Source organism: Lampris incognitus, chromosome 4, assembly GCF_029633865.1.
Source record: "Lampris incognitus isolate fLamInc1 chromosome 4, fLamInc1.hap2, whole genome shotgun sequence".
Classification (NCBI taxonomy): Eukaryota; Metazoa; Chordata; class Actinopteri; order Lampriformes; family Lampridae; genus Lampris; species Lampris incognitus.
The window spans coordinates 12,877,022-12,897,192 of record NC_079214.1 but is presented as its reverse complement, the minus strand read 5'-3'; the positions used below and the strand labels follow the sequence as shown (position 1 = coordinate 12,897,192).

At 48.4% G+C, this 20,171-nt stretch overlaps 1 protein-coding gene across 1 annotated transcript; it reads right to left on the bottom strand.

The window, feature by feature from the left end:
- Nucleotides 1-135: 135 nt before the first annotated feature.
- On the bottom strand, nucleotides 136-18,066 carry LOC130111814 (protein-lysine methyltransferase METTL21C). The gene is made up of 5 exons (XM_056279101.1): nucleotides 18,038-18,066; nucleotides 17,395-17,572; nucleotides 2,126-2,286; nucleotides 1,378-1,495; nucleotides 136-1,067 (listed from the first exon to the last, which is right to left on the bottom strand). Exons 2-5 carry the CDS (start codon nucleotides 17,555-17,557, stop codon nucleotides 625-627), a joined length of 885 nt encoding a protein of 294 aa, XP_056135076.1. The 5' UTR covers nucleotides 17,558-17,572; nucleotides 18,038-18,066; the 3' UTR covers nucleotides 136-624.
- Nucleotides 18,067-20,171: the final 2,105 nt, after the last annotated feature.

Sequence of the window (20,171 nt, the reverse complement as noted above, 5' to 3'; positions counted from 1 at the left end):
TGGGCTACACAAATAAAATTGACTCGACTTAAGTAGTTATGATAGGGGAAATACAGGGGGTCATTCCTAGGGCTATAGCCACAGCTCGTTCGTGATGACAAATTTGTAATACAAAACTAGACACCGTGCACATAGTAGACATTATGCACTCGCTTGAAATGCATTTTAATAATAAACAATGAAAAGATTTGAACAAAAGTATTCATGCAGTTGCAGCAAAATCTGAAAAGGTCGTGTATGAAGACACCTGTTTTCTAGATCTAGACTGGTTTTGAGTTGTAATTTCAGGGCTGAGTTTGCGAAGGAACAGATATACTATCTTGTGTGGCCCAGAACTCACCATGCAGACTTTATGTGGATGAAATATCAGATGGGGACCACATGGGGATAAAATGAGATTTACAGTTCTAGTGGGAATCCAGCCAATGATGCAATGATCTAAATAAGCTGCCATTTGCCTTATCCTCTTCAGCAATAAGTTTTTTTTTCTTCTCAAAACTCAGAATGTGATAATGACACAAAGCATCCAAAGATCAATCTGAGCTACCTTTTTTACCCTCGATAGCAGAGCTTATAAATCTCAACAAACCGACTTAAGTCGGCGCTTCACAGCGAAGAGTGTTTCTATTGCATGGGGAAATTAAAATCTACCTGCAAACCAGATCCCGCTCTTTCTCCGTCTGCCTCCCTGTAAGTTGCCATGTAAATCTTCATGTCTCCGTCTTCAGCCAGCAGTGACGTGTGGAAGGCTTTTTTGAAGTTCTGGGTGAAAGTCAGGTCCGTCTCAAACCGAATCTTGTTGGCCCAGATCAGAGTGGTTCCCCGCTGACAGAAATGCTTCATGGTGACCAGGAGCTCATCCAGAAAGTCGTGATGATAGACCACGTCGGCCGCCAGGACATAGTCATAACGGTAGACGGACTTGGGGTAGGTGCGCTCCAGGTTGTGACCCCAGGACAGAAGTTGCACCTGGGGTGTGTGTCTGCAGCGCCCCCTGGTATTTCTCATCACGTTGGCGGTCAAGTTACCCAAGACCTCTGGTAAATCAGTGGCCGTTACCGAGGCTCCTGAGGATATAGAAAGGAATTTAAGAATTACAATTAGGTTCTGTGATCACTTTTGCTCAGTGATGCAAGCTAAATCAAGATAGGCGGCGCCAGTAAGCCCAAGTAATCCTTTTGAAACAAATGGTACAAACCTATCGTGGACCTTGTTATGTGGTGAGACCAGTGTATGTATGCCATGCATATGCGCTACACCAACCTACCGGTTTTCATTTCTAATTTTTTCCAGTATTTAGTGCATAATGTCATAGGTCACGTGACCTCTGCCGCCTTATTGTGGCAATTTGCCTGAATGTTTTCTGTGTAGGCCCACCCAGCAGACTGGCTACAATAGCCACCAAGCCTGTTCCTGCTCCCAGCTCCAGAACCTCCTTCCCCAACAGGTTCACCTCCTGCCTGTCGTTGTCCAGAAAGGAGCACAGTGCTAACGCCTGTAGAACAAAGAAAACCAACACGATCGAATGATAAATCCGTAGTTCCTATGAAGTTAGGATACAGGCCGAATGTTGTATGTCATCATTGTAAATGGTGTTTGTAACTTTATGACATGTAGAAACCACATTTGCAGGTTTGGAAAGCAGCAATGACTTAGAATATATTGGACATTATAATGTAACATTGTGGTATACTGTATATGAAAAACACATCAGCTACTCTATAGTGGCAATCTTTTAAGATATACAGTCCGGTAATTTCTATATTTTGCTTGTTACCTATTTTGCTTTTCTCTGGTTGGTCCACATGAGAGGAAACTCTGGCTTATCCTCTCTGGTGAGCCAATCACTGTTTGCTAGCTAAGTAAATGTCGTGGAATCGATGAGGTCAAATGCATCAGTTCCTATGCGCGATTTGACATTTTTTCACTGGAAGGGTAAAAAAAAAACACCCTTTTTTTCTTTCTTTTTTCTTTTTTTGGAACATGCTAATGCTTTAAGAAGTAAAAGGTTTCATGAACGGAGAGTGAGCTGAATCATCGTTGTTTTACCATAGTTGGTTATAGATGGTTGCGAAATGGAAATTTGTCTCTATGAAAAAGTTCATGATTACCCAGAGAAACTCACCGCTGGCCACATCACCGCTCCGTAGGAGTCTATGGACTCATAAATGCTGATTTCCTGCCCCACATAGTAGTAGATGTCTCTTCCATGCCCGCTGAAGAAACCGACAGCCGAGGCTGGTTTACTTTTCTTCACGGCAGTTTGATTCTCCTCCTCCTCCTCCTCTGCACAGAGAGCATTGTTCAAAACCTTATAACTTTTTGCAAGTTAAGACTATTCCATGGCTGTTTTTCATTGTGTTCAAAAAGAGGAAAACTTATGCTGTCTTTGATTTGTTTTTTACTTGTCAATTTTTGGTTTTTGCTCACTATAAAAATAATTTCTTGAATTATTAATAAATGTCACAAATGCCACCGAACCCCTACCCACACTCAGGGTCTGTGTTAAGGACATGCACCAGCTCTTCCAGAGACAGAAGACCAGGAAGGCACCGGGCCCGGATGACGTCTCACCCTCCTGTCTTAAAGTCTGTGCTGACCAGCTGGCCCCCATTTTCACACTCATCTTCAACAGATCACTGGAGCTGTGTGAAGTCCCCTCCTGCTTCAAGAGCTCCACTATCATCCCGGTTCCCAAGAAACCTCGTATCACAGGATTAAATGACTACAGGCCCATCACCCTTACATCTGTGGTCATGAAGTCCGTCGAGAGACTGGTAATGGCCCACCTGAAGGAAATCACAGGCCCCCTGCTCAACCCCCTGCAGTTTTCCATCCATCCATCCATCCATTATCTGAACCACTTATCCTGCTCTCAGGGTCATGGGTATGCTGGAGCCTATTCCAGCGGTCATTGGGCGGCAGGCGGGGAGACACCCTGGACAGGCTACCAGGCCATCACAGAGCCCCCTGTAGTTTTCCTACAGAGCAAACAGGTCAGTGGAGGATGCAGTCAACATGGGATTGCACTACATCTTCCAACACCTCGACTCCCCAGGGACATATACAAGGGTCCTGTTTGTGAAATTCAGCTCAGCGTTCAACACCATCATCCCAGATATCCTCCACTCCAAACTCACCCAGCTCACTGTAGCAGCCCCTATCTGCCAGTGGATTAAAAACTTCGTGACAGACAGGAGGAAGCTGATGAGGCTGGGGAAAATCACATCCAGCACCCAGACAATCAGCACTGGCGCCCCCCAGGGATATGTGCTCTCCCCTCTACTCTTCTCCCTCTACACAAATGACTGCAACTCAGGAGACCTGTCTGTTAAACTCCTGAAGTTTGCTGGCGACACAACCATCATTGGCCTTATACGGGATGGTGATGAGTCTGCATATAGACAGGAGGTTGATCAGCTGGCCCTCTGGTACGGCCATAACAATCTGAAGCTGAACATGCTCAAAACAGTGGAGATGACAGTGGACTTCAGGGGGAGTCCCCCAACACTACCCCACCCCCACCCCCCACCATACTCAACTGCACGGTGTCTACAGTGAAAACCTACAGATTTCCGGGTTCCACAATCTCCCAGGAGCTAAGGTGGGCATCCAACAAAGACACAATCATCAAAAAGGCCCAGCAGAGGATGTACTTTCTCTGCCAGCTCAAAAAGCTCAACCAGCCTCAGGAACTGCTGATTCAGTTCTACACTGCAATAATCCAGTCTGTCCTCTGCACATCCATCACTGTCTGGTTTGGATCGGCCACCAAACAGGACAGGGACAGACTTCAACGGGCAGTTAAGTCTGCAGAGAAAATCATTGGTGCCAACCTGCCCTTCATTCAGGACTTTTACATCTCCAGAGTCAGGAAATAGTTAAGCAACATCAGTGCAGACCCATCACACCCTGGTCACAACCTGTTCCAACTCCTCCCCTCTGGTAGGCGCTATAGAGCACTTTACCCCAAAACAACCAGATAGTTTCTTTCCACGGGCTGTCATTCAAATGAACGCTTAACACTGGCAAATAAAGCCAACCATTTTGTATATACTGTACTGTACATTGTACATATGCTCTGTCATGTCCATCTACCTCAGGCATGTATGTAAGTAACCTTCTAACATATATTCAGCATCTCTGATATGTTCTCTATACATATTGCACTTTATTACCCCTTATTTCGCCCATATAAGTCAATCCTTGTGTGTATGTATCTGAAGATTGTTGTGTTGTAGTGTTGTTATTCTATGTTAAGTACACTGAGAGAGCCACAAAATGAGTAAAATTCCGTGTAAGTGCAGACCAACGTGGCCAGTAAACAAGATTCTGATTGGGACAAGGTTGGGACGAGTTTCCAGTAATCCGTAGCTTAGACTCCTAATGCTATACAAGCCAACTACCTCAGACACAAGTGAGAGTAAAATGATTAGCGTCATACCGGCTCGTATGTTGCCTGGGTTAACAAGGTCTGCATGAGGTGTTAAAGAACCAGGACAACCTGATAAGAAATGGGCTAGGGCATCCGGGTCGCATGGCGGTCTATTCCGTAGCCTACCAACACATAGATCGCTGGTTCAAACCGCGGTGTTACCTCCGGTTTGGTCGGGCGTCCCTACAGACACAATTGGCTGTGTCTGTGGGTGGGAAGCCGGATGTGGGTATGTGTCCTGGTCGCTGCACTAGTGCCTCCTCTAGTCAGTCGGGGCGCCTGTTTCGGGGGGAGGGGGAACTGGGGGGAATAGCGTGATCCTCCCATGTGCTACGTCCTCCTGACGAAACTCCTCCCTATGAAGTGATAAGAATCAGGTGGCGACTCCACATATATCGGAGGAGACATATGGTAGTAGGCAGCCCTCCCCGGACTGGCAGAGGGGGTGAAGCAGTGACCGCGATGGCTCAGAAGAGTCAGGTAATTGGCCGGATACAATTGGAGAGAAAAAGGGGGAAAAATCCACACAAAAAAAACAAAGCAATATCCTCGTGTTGGTAGGCAACGGAATAGACCTCTACGCTACCCGGATGCCCCCTATATGTTATAAAATCTCCCTCTCACCCTTTTTTGGGTGGTGTGTGTCTTTCTCAAGCTTGGGTCCTCTACCAGAGGCCTGGGAGTTTTAGGGTTCTGCGCTGTATCTTGGCTGTGCCTAGGACTGCACTCTTCTGGACAGAGACCTCAAATTTTGTTCCTGGAATCTGCTGGAGCCACTCTCCCAGTTTGGGGGTCACAGCCCCCCAGTGCTTCTACCACAGGGACTTCTGTGGATTTCACCTTTCCACATCCGATCTAGTTCTTCCTTCAGCCCCTTGGTATTTCTTTAGTTTCTCATGCTCTTTCTTACTGATGTTGCCTTTGCTCAGGATTGCTACATCGATCAGTACTGCTGTCTTCTGTTCCTTGTCGACCACCACAATGTCTGGTTGGATAGCCAGCAACTGCTTGTCAGTCTGGAACTTGCAGTCCCCCAGGATCTTAGCTCTGCCATTCTCAACCACCTTTGGATGTGTCTCCCATTTGGACTCGGGGACTTCCAGTCTGTATTTAGTACAGACGTTCCTGTACACTATCCCAGCCAATTGGTTATGCCTTTCAGTGTATGCTTTCCCAGCTAGTATTTTACACCCTGCTACCAAGTGCTGGACTGTCTCAGGGGCATATTTGCACAGCCTGCATCTTGGATCTTATCTGGTGTGGTAGACAGCTGCCTCAACCTAACGGATGCTGAGTGCCTGTTCTTGTGCTGCTATGATCAGAGCCTCTGTGCTGTCCTTCAGTCCAGCCTTTTCTAGCCATTGGGGGCCCTCTTTCTGACATACTCGTGGATGTTCCTAGTTTCATCCTGGATAGTGGCTCCGACATTTTACTAACCCTCGGCCCCCATCTTTTCGCTTATCCTACAGTTTCAAGCCGCTGGACTTCAAATGGAACCCTCTGTGCATTGTGAGGAGTTTCCGTGTCCTGATATCTGAAGCCCTTACCTCCTCCTTTGGCCAGCTTATTATTCCAGCTGAGTATCTGATGACTGGTAGGGCATATGTGTTGATGGCTTGGATCTTATTCTTCCCATTGAGCTGGCTCCTCAGGATCTGCCTCACTCCCTGGGGATATTTGGCCGTAGCTGCCTCCTCGTGGTTTCCATTTGCTCGTGGAATACCCAGGTACTTGTAACTGTCTTTTATCTGTTATCCTGCCATCTGGTAATTCAACACCTTCTATCCTCATCACTTTCCTTCTTTTTGCACTTTTCAAGTCCGAATGACATCCCGATGTCATCGCTGTAGATCCTGTTGAGGTGGATCAGCAAGTCAATGTCTCGTTCATCCCTGGCATACAGCTTGATGTCATCCATGTATAGGAGGTGGCTGATGGTAACTCCACTTCTGAACCTATGTCCATAGCCACTCTTTGTGATGATCTGACTAAGGGGGTTCAGGCCTATGCAGAACAGCAGCGTGGATAGTGCATCACCTTTGTAAATGCCACATTTGATGGTCACCTCTGTAATTGTCTTTGAGTTGGCCTCTAGTGTTGTTTTCCACTGTGGCATTGAGTTCTTGATGAAGGCTATTCATGTCCTGTTGGCTTTGTATAGTGCCAAGCACTCCAGTAACCATGTGTGATGCATTGGATAGTAGACTTTCTTGTAGTCAAACCAGGCTGTGCTCAGGTTAGTCTGTTTAGTCTTAGAGTCTTGGGTGACTGCTTTATCAACCAGTAGCTGATGCTTTGACCCTCTGGTGTTGTTCCCGATTCCTTTCTGAGTTTCACACATGTATTGACTCATGCACCCATTCAGCTTAGCTGCTATGATACCTGACAGGATCTTCCATGTTGTGGAGAGGCAGGTTATTGGCCGGTAGTTTGAAGGTGTTGTACCCTTGTAGGGATCCTTCATGATCCGAATTGTTCTCCTCTGTGCTAGCCATTCAGGGTGAGAACCAGATGTTAGCAGCTGGTTCATCTTTGTTGCCAGGCGTTCATGAAGTGCTGTTATCTTCTTCAGCCTGTAGGTGTGAATCATGTCAGGGCCTGGTGCAGTACAGCTCTTCATGCTTGAGACTCATCGTTGGATGTTGGCCACTGTGATGATAACTGATTCTTGTTCTGGGATATTGCTGTGGTCTGCTCTTAGGTCAACCAGCCACTGGGCATTGGTATTGTGTGATGCGTCCTTTTCCCATATATCCTTCCAGTATTGCTCAGTCTCTCTGCTCTGGGTGGGTCTGATGTTGTTCCCTTGTTACTCTGCAGTTTGAAGTATCACTTTGGATGGTTCTTTGTGGAACGGGCCATTTAGTTTTTTTGGCTTCTTTTTCTCAAGTGTATCTCTTCAGCCTGGCAGCCAGAGCTGTGAGCCTTTGTTTGGCAGTTTCCAGGGCCTCACTTATAGACATCTTGATGTACTTCTTCAACCAGGGCCTGTCTTTCATCACACCTTTCTGCACCTCTGTTAACTGGCTAACATCTCTGTATGCTGCTTTGATCTTGGCTTCCAGCCTTCTCTTCCATGGAAGGTACTGTTGGTGACCTGTGCTCTTAATCCTGTATCCAAGCATCTTCAGGATTACGGTTGCAGTGGTATATAAAAGCTCATTGCTCTCTGTTATGGTGGCAGTCGAGATATTGCATAAGGCTTTGTTCACATTTGTGATGGTACTTGTCACTGAGTCATGGAAGTCGAGCCTGGGGGTTGACTGTCTTTAGTCTGGCCATTATTCTCATTTGAACCTCAGGAGCTTCAACTTTCATGGTTGGTAGGATTGTTTCAGCTGGTTGGAGTCTGTCCTCATGTATCTCCTGCCTACTGGGTGCCCCTTCAGTGTGCTGGATTGTATAGTCATCCTGTTTGACCACCTCCACCTCAAGTTGTGACAATAGCTACCCTCTATTGATGTCTTAGAATTGAGCCACTGGCTGCTTCTGAGTCAGTGTGGAAATAGGTATCCTACTGGTCCAACAGTTCCCACATATGCCTCATATAGCCCTTCTCTTGTAGGTCTGCTGTTATAGTGGCATTCCATCAGTTCCAGGTTCTTGGCCCTTGTCCATGAATAGCTTGTTATAGTAGTAGCCCATTTCTTCCCCCCTTTTTTTTCTCTCCAAATGTTCTTGGCCAATTACCCCTCTTCTGAGCCATCCTGGTCACAGCTCCACCCCCTCTGCCAATCCGGAGAGGGCTGCAGACTACCACATGCCTCCTCCGATACATGTGGAGTCACCAGCCACGTCTTTTCACCTGACAGTGAGGAGTTTTGCTAGGGGGACGTAACGCGTAGGAGGATCACGCTATTCCCCCAGTTCCCCCTCCCCCCGAACAGGCGCCCCAACCGACCAGAGGAGACGCTAGTGCAGCGGCCAGGACATATACCCACATCCGGCTCCCCACCCACAGACATCTTTAACAACTGTCTCTGGGGCTTCTGGCCCTTTTTTGTCTGTGGCCAAACTACCACATCCTGGGTCAGATTAACTTTGTCTGGCTTGTTTTCCTCATTCTTATTCTCTCCTGTATTAACAAAGAGAAGCTCTTTTTGGCAGTCCTCCTGTGGCCCACCACGTGTTTGCTGTATTTCTCTGCCCTCCTTTGAACACAATGTGCATCTTCTTCATCCTTTACCTGGATCTCACTGTGCAGTTCCACCGCTGGCTTCTCTTTGTCTGTCGCTTCTTCATCCTCATCCTCATCTTCCTCCTTGTTCTCTTCCACCTCCTACTACAACACCTCTGCCTCACTTTCATCCTTCCCTTCCTCTCTCTCTGCTCCTCCCTCAGATCCTCTTGTTTTCCCCATCTAGACTTCTTCCCCCCTCTGCCTCCCTGCAAGTTGCCATGAAAATCTTCATCTCCCCATCTTCAGCTAGCAGCGACCTTCCTGAAGAAAAGCCTTCTTGAAGTTGTCAGTGAAAGTCAGCTCCGTCTCAAACCGGATCTTGTTGTCTCAGATCAGAGTGGTTCCTGGCTGACAGAAGTGCTTCATAGTGACCACGAGCTCATCCAGAAAGTCATGATGATCGACCACGTCAGCCACCAGGACGTAGTCATAGTGGTAGACAGACTTGGGTAGGTGTGCTCCAGGTCGGGACCCCAGGACAAAGCCACCACCTGGGGTGTGTGTCTGTAGTGCCTCCATGTGTTCTTGGATAGGTTGACTGTCATGTTATTTAGAACTTCTGGAAGTTCTGTGGCTGTCACCCAGGTACCTGAGGATGACGATCACAAAAAGCTGTTGAATGTGAATGCTTCTCCTTGTGTACATCAGCTCAAACATTGAGTTTAGGGTGATACCGTGAATCTCAGCTGCCACAGTTCTGTGACTCACCAAGTAGTGCTGCAACTGGCAAGAGTCCAGTTCCTGCACAGGTCTCCAGGACAGCCTTATCCAGCAGATTGAACTGTTCACGTGGAATCTCGAAGTACTGACAGAGAGCTACACTAGAACGACCAAGGCCGTCATTTTGATGGTTTTGGATTTTCAAAGTTTAATAACTTTGCAAAAAAAGAGGTAAAGACCTGCCGCTGCGTGAATGCTCCTAGAATTGCATATATTTGCAGATCAATTGCACAAAAAACGTTAAGCTCTACCTAAAACGACCACGAGCCGTCAAAAAGACCGCTCGTAATTTGCGCGTGATCGTGCGCGTCACGTTACTATTTACGACGTGTGCTGGTCGCATCATTTTCTTCGCGGAGTTCATCGCTCTAGAAACACACTACCGTCCTCCAGCGCAGGGTAAGAGTCTACACTTGATTTTTTTATTATTTCCGACATGTCTGGGTACAGACGCCGTTTCAGACGCATCATGACTACCATCGCGGCGTCGCAGTATTTACAGGTTGGGCAGCGGCCATTTTAAATTGTTTGAAAAATAGTATTAAAGTTGTTAAAATGTTAATTTTGGTGTCAGTCGTTACGTAACAGACATACTAACATATGCAGTGCATTAATATCTCAATTGGGTATTTATCTTGACAACCCTGATATTGACAAACCGTGGGCTGTGATGGCCCATGGTCGTTCTAGTGGTTTTTAAGTACTGGTCATTGTTTGGGACTGTTTCAGTATTGTAACGTGCATGGATAAGTAGACACGTTGGTCCTTGACTAACGGGTTGGACCCTTTAGTCGACTGGTTAACGTTGTCGCTTGGGGAGCAGGAGACACGGGTTCGCGTCTCGATTGTGACGGTCTCCCCGACTGCCCCCCGGATTCGTTACAATATTGTAGCGAATGCGGGGGGAGGGGAACAGCCGGGACGCGAACCTGTATCTCCCGCGAGACATCGCTAACCACTCGACTAAAGGGTCCGACCTGTTAGCCAAGGATCAACTTATCCATGCACGTTACAATATTTATTTTCAGTTCTTTTTTTTTTTTACATTTCACGTTTTATAGGCCTTGTTACGCTTTTCAGATTAGCAATGTATGTTTTCCGTTTTGTTGTTCAGGTAATATTTTCACTTTTTTCCAATTTTGCTATTCAAGTTTGACCATGTCTCTCTGAAGATTAAATTGTTTGAAAATAATATTATAGTTGTTAAAATGTTAAGTATGGTGTCAGTCGTTTCCTAACAGACACACTAACACATGCAATGGATTAATAGCTCAACTGGGTATTTATCTTGACAGAATATAAAGTTTAAAAGCCAGCCGTCATTTTGACGGCCCATGGTCGTTTTAGGTAGGAGTGAAATCCCGGGATCGTTCTAGCAACAACAATCATCTCGGCATTTAATGTTATTTTCTAATGCGGTTAAACCCAACATTACCTTTGTGAAAACATGCGATTCTGCGCAATATTGGTTGTATGGGAGTCCATCTCTCTGGGAGGCGAAGAGCCAGTGTAATATGACAGGCTTTATAATAGTGAAATTTGATACAGATCAGACGGTGTGCTCCAATTATCGGGGCATCACATTGCTCAGCGTCCCTGGGAAAGTCTACTCTGGGGTGCTGGAAAGGAGGCTCCGACCAATTGTCAAACCTCGGATCCAGGAGGAACAATGCGGATTCCGTCCTGACAGTGGAACAACAGACCAACTCTTTACCCTTGCGGAAGTGCTGAGGGAGGCACGGGAGTTTGACCATCCAGTCCACATGCGTTTTGTGGACTTGGAGAAGGCTTACAACGGTGTACCTCAGGGCACTCTATTGGGGGGGGGGGCGGGGGAGTACTGCGGGAGTATGGGGTACCAGGGCAGTTGTTGCAAGCCATCTGGTCCTTGTATAAACAAAGTGAGAGCTGTGTCCGCATTCTCGGCACAAAGTCAAACGTGTTTTCAGTGGGTGTCGGACTCCTCCAAGGTTGTCCCTTGTCTCCGATTCTGTTTGTGATATTCATGGACAGGATCTCAAAGCACAGTCAAGGCGACGAGTGTGTCCGTTTTCGGAACCTCAGAATTGCATCTCTGCTCTTCGCAGATGATGTGGTTTTGTTGGCTTCATCAGAACGCGACCTCCAGCGCGCACTGGGGCGGTTTGCAGGTGAGTGTGAAATGACGGGGATGAGAGTCAGCACCTCCAAGTCTGAGGCCATGGTTCTCTACCGGAAAATGGTGGATTGCCCCCTCCGGGTTGGGAATGAGTTGTTGCCTCAAGTGAAGGAGTTCAGGTATCTCGGGGTCTTGTTCACGAGTGAGGGTAGGATGGAACAGGAGATTGACAGGTGGATTGGTGAAGCATCAGCAGTAATGCAGACGTTGTACCGGACCATTGTGGTGAAGAGGGGGCTGAGCCGGAAGGCAAAGTTCTCAATTTACCAGTCAATCTTCGTTCCAACCCTCACCTATGGTCATGAGCTTTGGGTAGTGACTGAAAGGGCGAGATCGCGGATATAAGCGGCTGAAATGAGTTTCCTCTGTAGAGTGTCTGGGCTCAGCCTTAGAGATAGGGTGAGGAGCTCGGACATTTGGAGGGAGCGTGGAATAGAGCCACTGCTCCTTCGCGTCAAAAGGAGCCAGTTGAAGTGGTTCGGGCATCTTATTAGGATGCCTCCTGGGTGCCTTCCTTTGGAGGTTTTCCAGGCACGTCCAATTGGGATGAGACCCCGGGGTAGACCCAGAACTTGCTGGATGGACTACATGTCCAATCTGGCCTGGGAATGCCTTGGGATCCCTCAGGAGGAGCTGGATGACGTTGCTGGGGAGAGGGATATCTGGAGTGCCCTTATTGTATTTAGAAATCACATCAGGACACAGCGCTGTCGCTCGACACAACCTCTACGTTGCATTCTTTATTTAGACTGACTCAGCATCACAGGCAGACCCGATCAAACAACCCAGAGCCCGCAGGCATCACCAATCGATCCCAGCACAATAGAACAGCACCAAATCAAATGCAGCACTGCCGATGTGTGCAGACATAACATTCCCCACCCCCCCCGGCAGGATTTCAAACATGAAAGGTTGACACAAAGTCCTGAGTCCTGAGCTGAGGCCCAGGAATGTCTGGGGCCCATGTAGGAGCTGCATGAAGCCCCGGGGCGTCTCGCCATGCTGAGGGAATGGCTAAGGTTGTGTCACCAGCTGTGTGTGGCGGAGCTGACACCTTCCGTAGACGACTGGAGTGCCACCGAGTGCCATTGCTGAGGAGGTAGGTGGCTGGGCCCAGCTGACGGGTGACTTGGAGAGGAGAGGACCAGTATGAAGCCATTTTATTGTCCCTGTGGGGCCTGCGGACCCTGACCCAGTCTGACACATTGATGTCTGGCACCCTGGTTCGTTTTGACTGGTCAAACCGTTGCTTCATCCGCATCTGCTGACGAGTGACTGAGGCTCTGACCCCAGAGGGAGGTGCCTGGGGTGTGGAGGGGCGGAGCCTGGCAAGGGGCATGCACAGTTCCCGGCCTAGCATGAGAGAGGCTGGGGAGACGCCTGTGGTCGAGTGCTGTGTGGCCCGATAGTGCAGCAGAGTGTGACGGATGGCCTGCATGAAAGAGCACCCTTGGGCCATGTGTGCTCTGAGGCCATTCTTCAGTGACTGGTGAAAACGTTCAACACCGCCATTGGCCTGGGGGTGGTAGTACCCAGTGCGTATATGACGGATGCCCTTGCTTTCGAGATAAGCAGTGAACTCAGCAGAGACCAGCTGAGGGCCGTTGTCAGTGGTGATGGTCTTTGGGAGGCCCCAGTGAGAGAAAAGAGAGTCCAGGAAGTCGATGATGATCTGTGAGGTCACAGTGCCGGAAGTGGTGAGTTCAGGCCATTTTGAGTGTAGATCGTAGGCGACCACCATGAAGCGTTGGTGGTGGGGAACTCCATGGATCTCACCACAAATGTCCAACTGCAGGTGTTCCCAGGGCTGAGAGGGCCAGGCGAGAGGTTGCAGGGGTGGGGGAGCCTGGTGGCCAGTCTTGCCACTCACAAGGCAGGCAGAACAGTCCTTCACCAGAGCCTCAATATCTCTGTCTATCCCCGGCCAGGACACCAGGTCTCGGCAGCGCTGTTTCAGTTTTACAATGCCCAGGTGGCCTTCATGCGCCATATTCAAAACACGCGCACGGAGAGCAGCTGGGACCACTGTGCAAAACCCACGTGCCACGCAGGTGTCATTCCAGCAGGAGAGCTCCTGTCTGACTCGGGCGAACGCAGCCAGCTCCTCTGGGACCTTGTAAGGCCAGCCGTTCTGGATGTAGGTGCGGAGCTGGGAGAGGACAGGGTCCTGTTCGGAGGCTGCCCTCAGCTTCTGCAGAGAGACAGTGGCCTGAAGGGGTGTGTGTAGCATTTGGACAATGTCCTTTTCCACACAGTCAGTATCCGTCTGTGGAGCTGGGGTGGAGACAGAGCGAAAGAGCAGGTCGGCGACAACATTGTCTCTGCCTGGGGTGAACTGCAGGCTGAAGTTGTACTGGCGGAGGTGGTCAGACCAGCGGTGCAACCTCAGGGGTTTGTGGCCTGTCCCAGATGTGGACAGCAGCGCTGTCAGGGCCTGGTGATCTGTCCTGAGGGTGAAGGAGCGGCCATAGAGGTAGAGGTGCCACCTTTCACAAGCCCAGATACAGGCTAACGCCTCACGCTCACCCACGGAGTACCACTGCTCGGTCAGGTTGAGGGCACAGGAGGCGAAGGCGATGGGCTTCTCCACACTGTTCTGGGTTTGAGACAGCACAGCCCCTATCGCTGTGGCTGATGCGTCACAGGTCACAAAGGTGGAGCTGGAGATGTCGAAGTGAGCCAACACTGGTGGTGAAGTCAGTTGAGTCTTGAGATCACGCACAGCGTCACTGCATGCCTTTGACCACACCCATGGCTCGTCCTTACGCAGCAGCTGGCGCAGGGGGGCTGTGGTCGCAGAGTACTGGGGAAGAAACCTCAGGTAGTAACTTGTCATACCCAGGAAGGAGGCGACCTGGGCGGCCGAGCTGGGCTCAGGGATGGCCTGAATGGCGTCCACGTTGGATTGTAGTGGAGTTACACCACTCGCTGACAGCCGGAACCCCACGAACTCGATGGCTGGCACAGAGTGGACACATTTCTCAGCATTGAGAGTTAGCTTGTGCTTGGACAGGGCTGCGAAGACCATGTTGAGGCGTTGGTCGTGGATTTCACTGGTGGGCCCGTGTACCACTATATCGTCCAGATAAATGGCCACGCCCAGTATGCCAGCCAGCACGGAGACCATGATTTTCTGGAAGCAGCTAGGGGCGGAGCTGAGACCGAAAGGCATCCTGGTGTAGCGAAACACTCCTGCATGTGTTACAAAGGCTGTGAGGTTTTGGCTGCAGGGGTGGAGGGGCACCTGTAAGTACCCCTGTCTGAGGTCGAGCTTGGAGAACACCTCAGAGCCATAGAACTGAGCAGTGAGTTCTTCTGAGGTGGGCAGTGGATACTTATCAGGGACCACTGCCTTATTTACTGCACGTAGATCGACGCAGACACGCAGGCCCCCCGACTTCTTCTTAGCCACCATGAGGTTTGAGACCCAAGGTGACGCATCCACCGGTTCAATGATGCCAGCTTCCAGCAGTTGTTGCAGCTCGGCGGAGACCCCATCACGGAGAGCCAACGGGATGCGGCGCAGTGGTTGGATGACAGATTTCACAGCAGGGTTGAGGAGAGGTTGATGGGCGAAGGCGGAGAGGCAGCCCAGCCCCATAAACAGCGATGGCCACTTCTGCTGCCAAGGTGTGGCAACAGTCAGGATTGCTGCCCCCCTTGTGTCTAAGAGGGAGAACCCCAGAGCGGAGAACAGGTCCAGGCCCATCAGGTTGGCCCCACGGCGGGCCACATGAAAAACTCCATTGGGCACCAGCTTGGTTCCATAGCGGACAGTCACTTGGAGAGAGCCAACCAGATCGATTTTGGAGTCACCATACCCACAGAGGACAGCTGAGGGTGCAGACAGTGGCAGTGAACCGAAAAATTGACTGTAGGTATCCACATTCAGGAAGACACACCTGCACCGGGTGTCCAACAGCAGGGGGATGCACACATCATAAAGTTGACTGTGCATGATTTGAATGACACTGGCCCAGAGCTCACCTTGTGAATGACGGCGGTTGAAGACTGGGGGGTGTGGCCCTCTGACCCAGCCGGGGAAGATCGACAGACGTTGGCAAAGTGATTTTGCTTACCGCAGCTACGGCATGTCTGGCCACGGGCAGGGCAGTTCTGAGCCCTTGAAACATGAGACCGAGACCCACAGTTACCACAGGACTGTTGAGGGCGGGGCCGAGAACGCCGTCGTTGCAGTTGCAAGACGTCCCCAGTGGAGTCGGCGCCCGCCTCGCTCTGGCTGGGTTGCGTCCCGAGGGGCAGCCGTGAGTAGAGGGAGGAGTCGTTGGCAGCTTGACTGGAGGTGGCCACTTGCTGTGTATTTAGCATAGCAGCACACTCAGCTGCTCCCTCAACCTGTAGTGCGATGTTAATTGCTCTGGACAGCAGCAGATCGTCTTCTTCCAGCAGGAGAGTCTCACGCACCTTTGCGTTGTTGGTGTGTTCGATTAGCTGGTCGCGAACCATCTCGTCCTGAAGCGGGCCAAACTTGCATGAGCTAGCTAGCCCTCGCAAATTAGCTACGTACTGCCGCACAGACTCACCAGGCAGTTGGTGTCGCTGACGGAATATAAATCGCCGAAGGAGGGCACTCTGTGGAGCAGCGAAATGGGTGCTCATAAGTCCCACAGCTTCGTCAAAGCTTGTGACGTTCCCCAGAGTCCCGAGCCCACGATGACCCTCTGCTCCCAAGCAGTGTAGCAACAGAGCCGTCTTCCTAGCCTGGCTCACGCCGTCGAGCCCTGAGGCGATGATGTAATTTTCAAAACTATGTAGCCAGCGAGTCCATGGTACCGGAGGCTCGCCAGGTAATGCCAGGAAGGGGGCAGGTGGTGGGAGAGAGATATCAGCCATCCTCGTCGCCAATATTGTATTTAGAAATCACGTCAGGACACAGCGCTGTCGCTCGACACAACCGCTATGTTGCATTCTTTATTTAGACTGACACAGCATCACAGGCAGACCCGATCAAACAACCCAGAGACCGCAGGCATCACCAATCGATCCCAGCACAATAGAACAGCACCAAATCAAATGCAGCACTGTCGATGTGTGCAGACATAACAGCCCTACTTAGCTTACTGCCACCACAACCCGACCCTGGAGGAGTGGCTGATAATGAGATGAGATGAGTTGAAAAATGTGATACAGTGCTCACTAAGTGAATCATTTCATGTTATCATTCATGTAGACTCAGGCTTCAAGCATAAACATTGATATCACTATTATTCACCTGTGTGTAATTCATTCCACGTCTAAGCAATTGAATTAGAGAAGTTCTATAGCCATCATAGTTAGACTATTCCTTTCAATAAGGGTGTTACACTAATGTAATCATTACCCCAGAATCATCATTTTACTGCACTATGGTAATGTTAATATAGTAAATAAGTATTTTTCCTTAGAATGCGATGTCAGGATGTTGTGACCTAACTTTGACCAGTATGATACAGCATTTAATTTGTAGGTTATCTGGGATCTGAGAAACATACTTCCAGTGCGTGTTTTGCAGGAAACTTTCAGAGCTATGTTTGTACATTCATTGACAAGTGTCTACAAAATAACTCTCCCAGCTGGTTGTATCTCAATAAAAACTGTGCACAATTTCTCATTAAAGGCAGATGACTTGAACCATTCTTGACGTGCCACTCACCACTTGCCATATCATACCTGCACAGGAGTCATTAGACTCTTGAATGATGATTTACGGTCCTATGTAGTAATACCATTCTTTACATGTCTTGTTGTAGAAACAGGGAGCCCAGGCTGGTCTTTGGTCTCTCTGGGCAGCTAATTTCTTGCTGCGCACATCATCTGAATGGCACCAAAATTAGATCAACCTACTCATATGTTGTGCATTTTCTGCTCTGTCGAGATAGACGGACACCTCGAGAGCTTTACCTTCTGTTTTGTGTGCCTGGTTATTTTCATCTTTTTCTGCATCTTTGGCATCCTTCTCTTCCTCTTCCCCCTCCTCCTCTTCCTCCCCCTCTTCTTCCTCCTCTGTCTCCACTATCATGAAATTGTCCCCTTCTGCAGAGGATGATGTGGACGAAGTATCCATATGAATCTCTGTTAACTGTTAAGAGAACAGTCGTTTTCAGCCATGCATGTAAAAAACGGGTGGAGAAACTCTCAGGCTGATTGTCTCAGTTAGTCTTTAAGTTTCTTGCAGTCTTGTTTCTCTTTGAATACCACTTCTGTCTAGACCTTTAAAGCTAACTTAATATGGTCAGTGAAGCAGGGAAGATGAACCTCTGGTCACTTTAGACACCACTGCTGTGCGTGCAATCCCCGAGATACTGGTCTCATATCTGTGCTACAACATTGCAATGTTAAACTCTTGATATCAAGCTTGTTCAGTCTCATTTCGTTATTTTTCAGTGAAGGAATGTACTTTTACCAACCGAATGAAAATGATATTAGGGTGATAATAAGGACAACATTTCTTAAAAAGCCCATCTTCTCCACTGTTGCTGCCTGCATAGACTTGCAAAGAAGCTCGGCAAACTCTTGGACAGTCTACCTGTAACCATTCACCTACCTGAAGGTTTAGTTTCCAGAAACCGAGCCGAGGAGTGGTCTGAGCCCATCTTGGGACCTCTGTTTTCACGGTTATAGAGACTCAGCATCCTGGAGGACACACCCATCACCATCATCATTACAAGGATACATGCTATTTTTAGCTCTGTGCCCATGCGAGGTAAACAAAAACATGCACTTACACAGAGTGCATGCAAATAGACACAATAGAGCAACAGGCTTAGCGAGCGAACTCGAGATAGGAGAATGTGAATTTGCTAGTGAGAGAGAGCAAACAAGAGAGCGAGAGAGAGAGAGAGAGAGTGAGAGAGAGAGTGAGTGAGTGAGTGAGAGAGAGAGAGAGAGAAAGAAAGAGAGAGAGAGAGAGAGAGAGAGAGAGAGAGAGAGAGAGAGAGAGAGAGAGAGAGAGAGAGAGAGAGAGAGAGAGAGAGAGAGAGAGAGAGAGAGAGAGAAAGGGATAGGGAGGGAAAGACTCATGACATTAACAGCTGGGATCTTTGCTTCACTGAAAAGATGGACCTCCAGGAAGTTGCAGAAAGGTCTGCACCCTATACGGTGACTATTATTACCAAAACGTGTTCAAGATCTCTCTACTGTCTTGTTTGTGCTAATTCTTCTGACTGATTTTCTGGTGTGACTTGAAAACAGCTACGTAACTTTGTGCAACATTGTGGGTTCAATTCATGTTAGGTATAATGTCTTGCTGTCAGTTTTGCCTCACTGCTAATGCAAGCCTTTTCTCATGTAGTCTGCAAAAAGATGCAGAGAAATGCTGTGTGTCGACCAGGCCAAGGCGTAGGTAAGATTCCTGTTAACGCGAGAGCGTTTTGAGGAAATTAGGTGAAGATATCAAAAATGACTTGGGAAAACTGTCACTAACACTAAAATGCAATTGCTAAAATGTCAACAAAGTATTTTTTTTTTCAAATTGTTTGTATGCCCATATCTCAAATCTTGCCTTTCGTGCCAACGTCTAACAATGGACATAGAGGACGACGAAAGGAATGCGTTGAGGCGTGCTCCCCAGACTCCAAGAGCCAGCGGCCGAGTCCACAATCCTGGTCTATTTTAGAATCAAGACGGATAATTTGGATCTAAGCTGCGTTCTGCAGGCTCGCTTACTAAGCTGGCCTGAATTGCTGCACCAGAGATCAGGGAAACAGGATAGGCTCGGCATGCACGCTGCCCAGTGCGTACCCCACAGAAGGAAAGGGGCTCCTGTAACACAAACTGCAAATAAACCCGGTCCCCGTTAGATTTCATCAACAAATATGCAGATTGCCATTCTATACCCTCTCCGACCAGCCCCAGGAATCTGAAACCCAATCGAGGACTCCCGCCATTCTGCCCCTTCTCCCTAGTTTGCTATGAGGAGAGGTGAGAGACAGCTATATGGAAGTGTGCTACTGGAATGTGGAGATGGGTGAGGTCATTGGCCAGGTCTGTTATATTTATTGTTGCAGTGAAGTAGCCTACTCGGAAAACGAGATTACTTTTATAAGGGGTTGTTTGAAAGATAGCAGAAGTAGAGTTTGGACCCACATGCCAGAACCCCCCGTTCCTCAACGCAGGATCCTTCATGGAACTTTTAATGCTCATCACTATATTGAGAGATTATGTAATTACTGGGTCACAGTAATCCCATTCCCTCATATTTGTTCAATTTAAGCTCAATTTTACACGTGCGAGAGTGAAAACTTGGCCAAAAACACGATTCTCAAACATCTGACCCTTACTCAAAGCTCTCAACAAAGATGTTGTACACTGAGTTTGCAGTAAATACCATATACATGTATGGTTGTTTTTTTTTTTAGATTTGAATTGTTTTGCACTTTTTTTGCAAGTTTATATTCGCGTCGTTCTGTATGCTCAAATGATGCCGTGAGGGAGGAAAGAATTTTGCTTCTGTTACTTAACCGGAATGGTTGAACACCATTCTGTGATATAACCTGCCAGCACTTCCATTTTAAAGAGGCACTACATTTCCCCCACTTTTGGGCAGTTTGAGTTAAACCTAACAAGAACCCCCCCCCCCCCCAAAAAAAATATATATGTGACATGAGAATATTTACTGTAAAGACAATCTTTATATCACATTTACAAAGATATATAAATGAGCCAACCACCATTTTTGA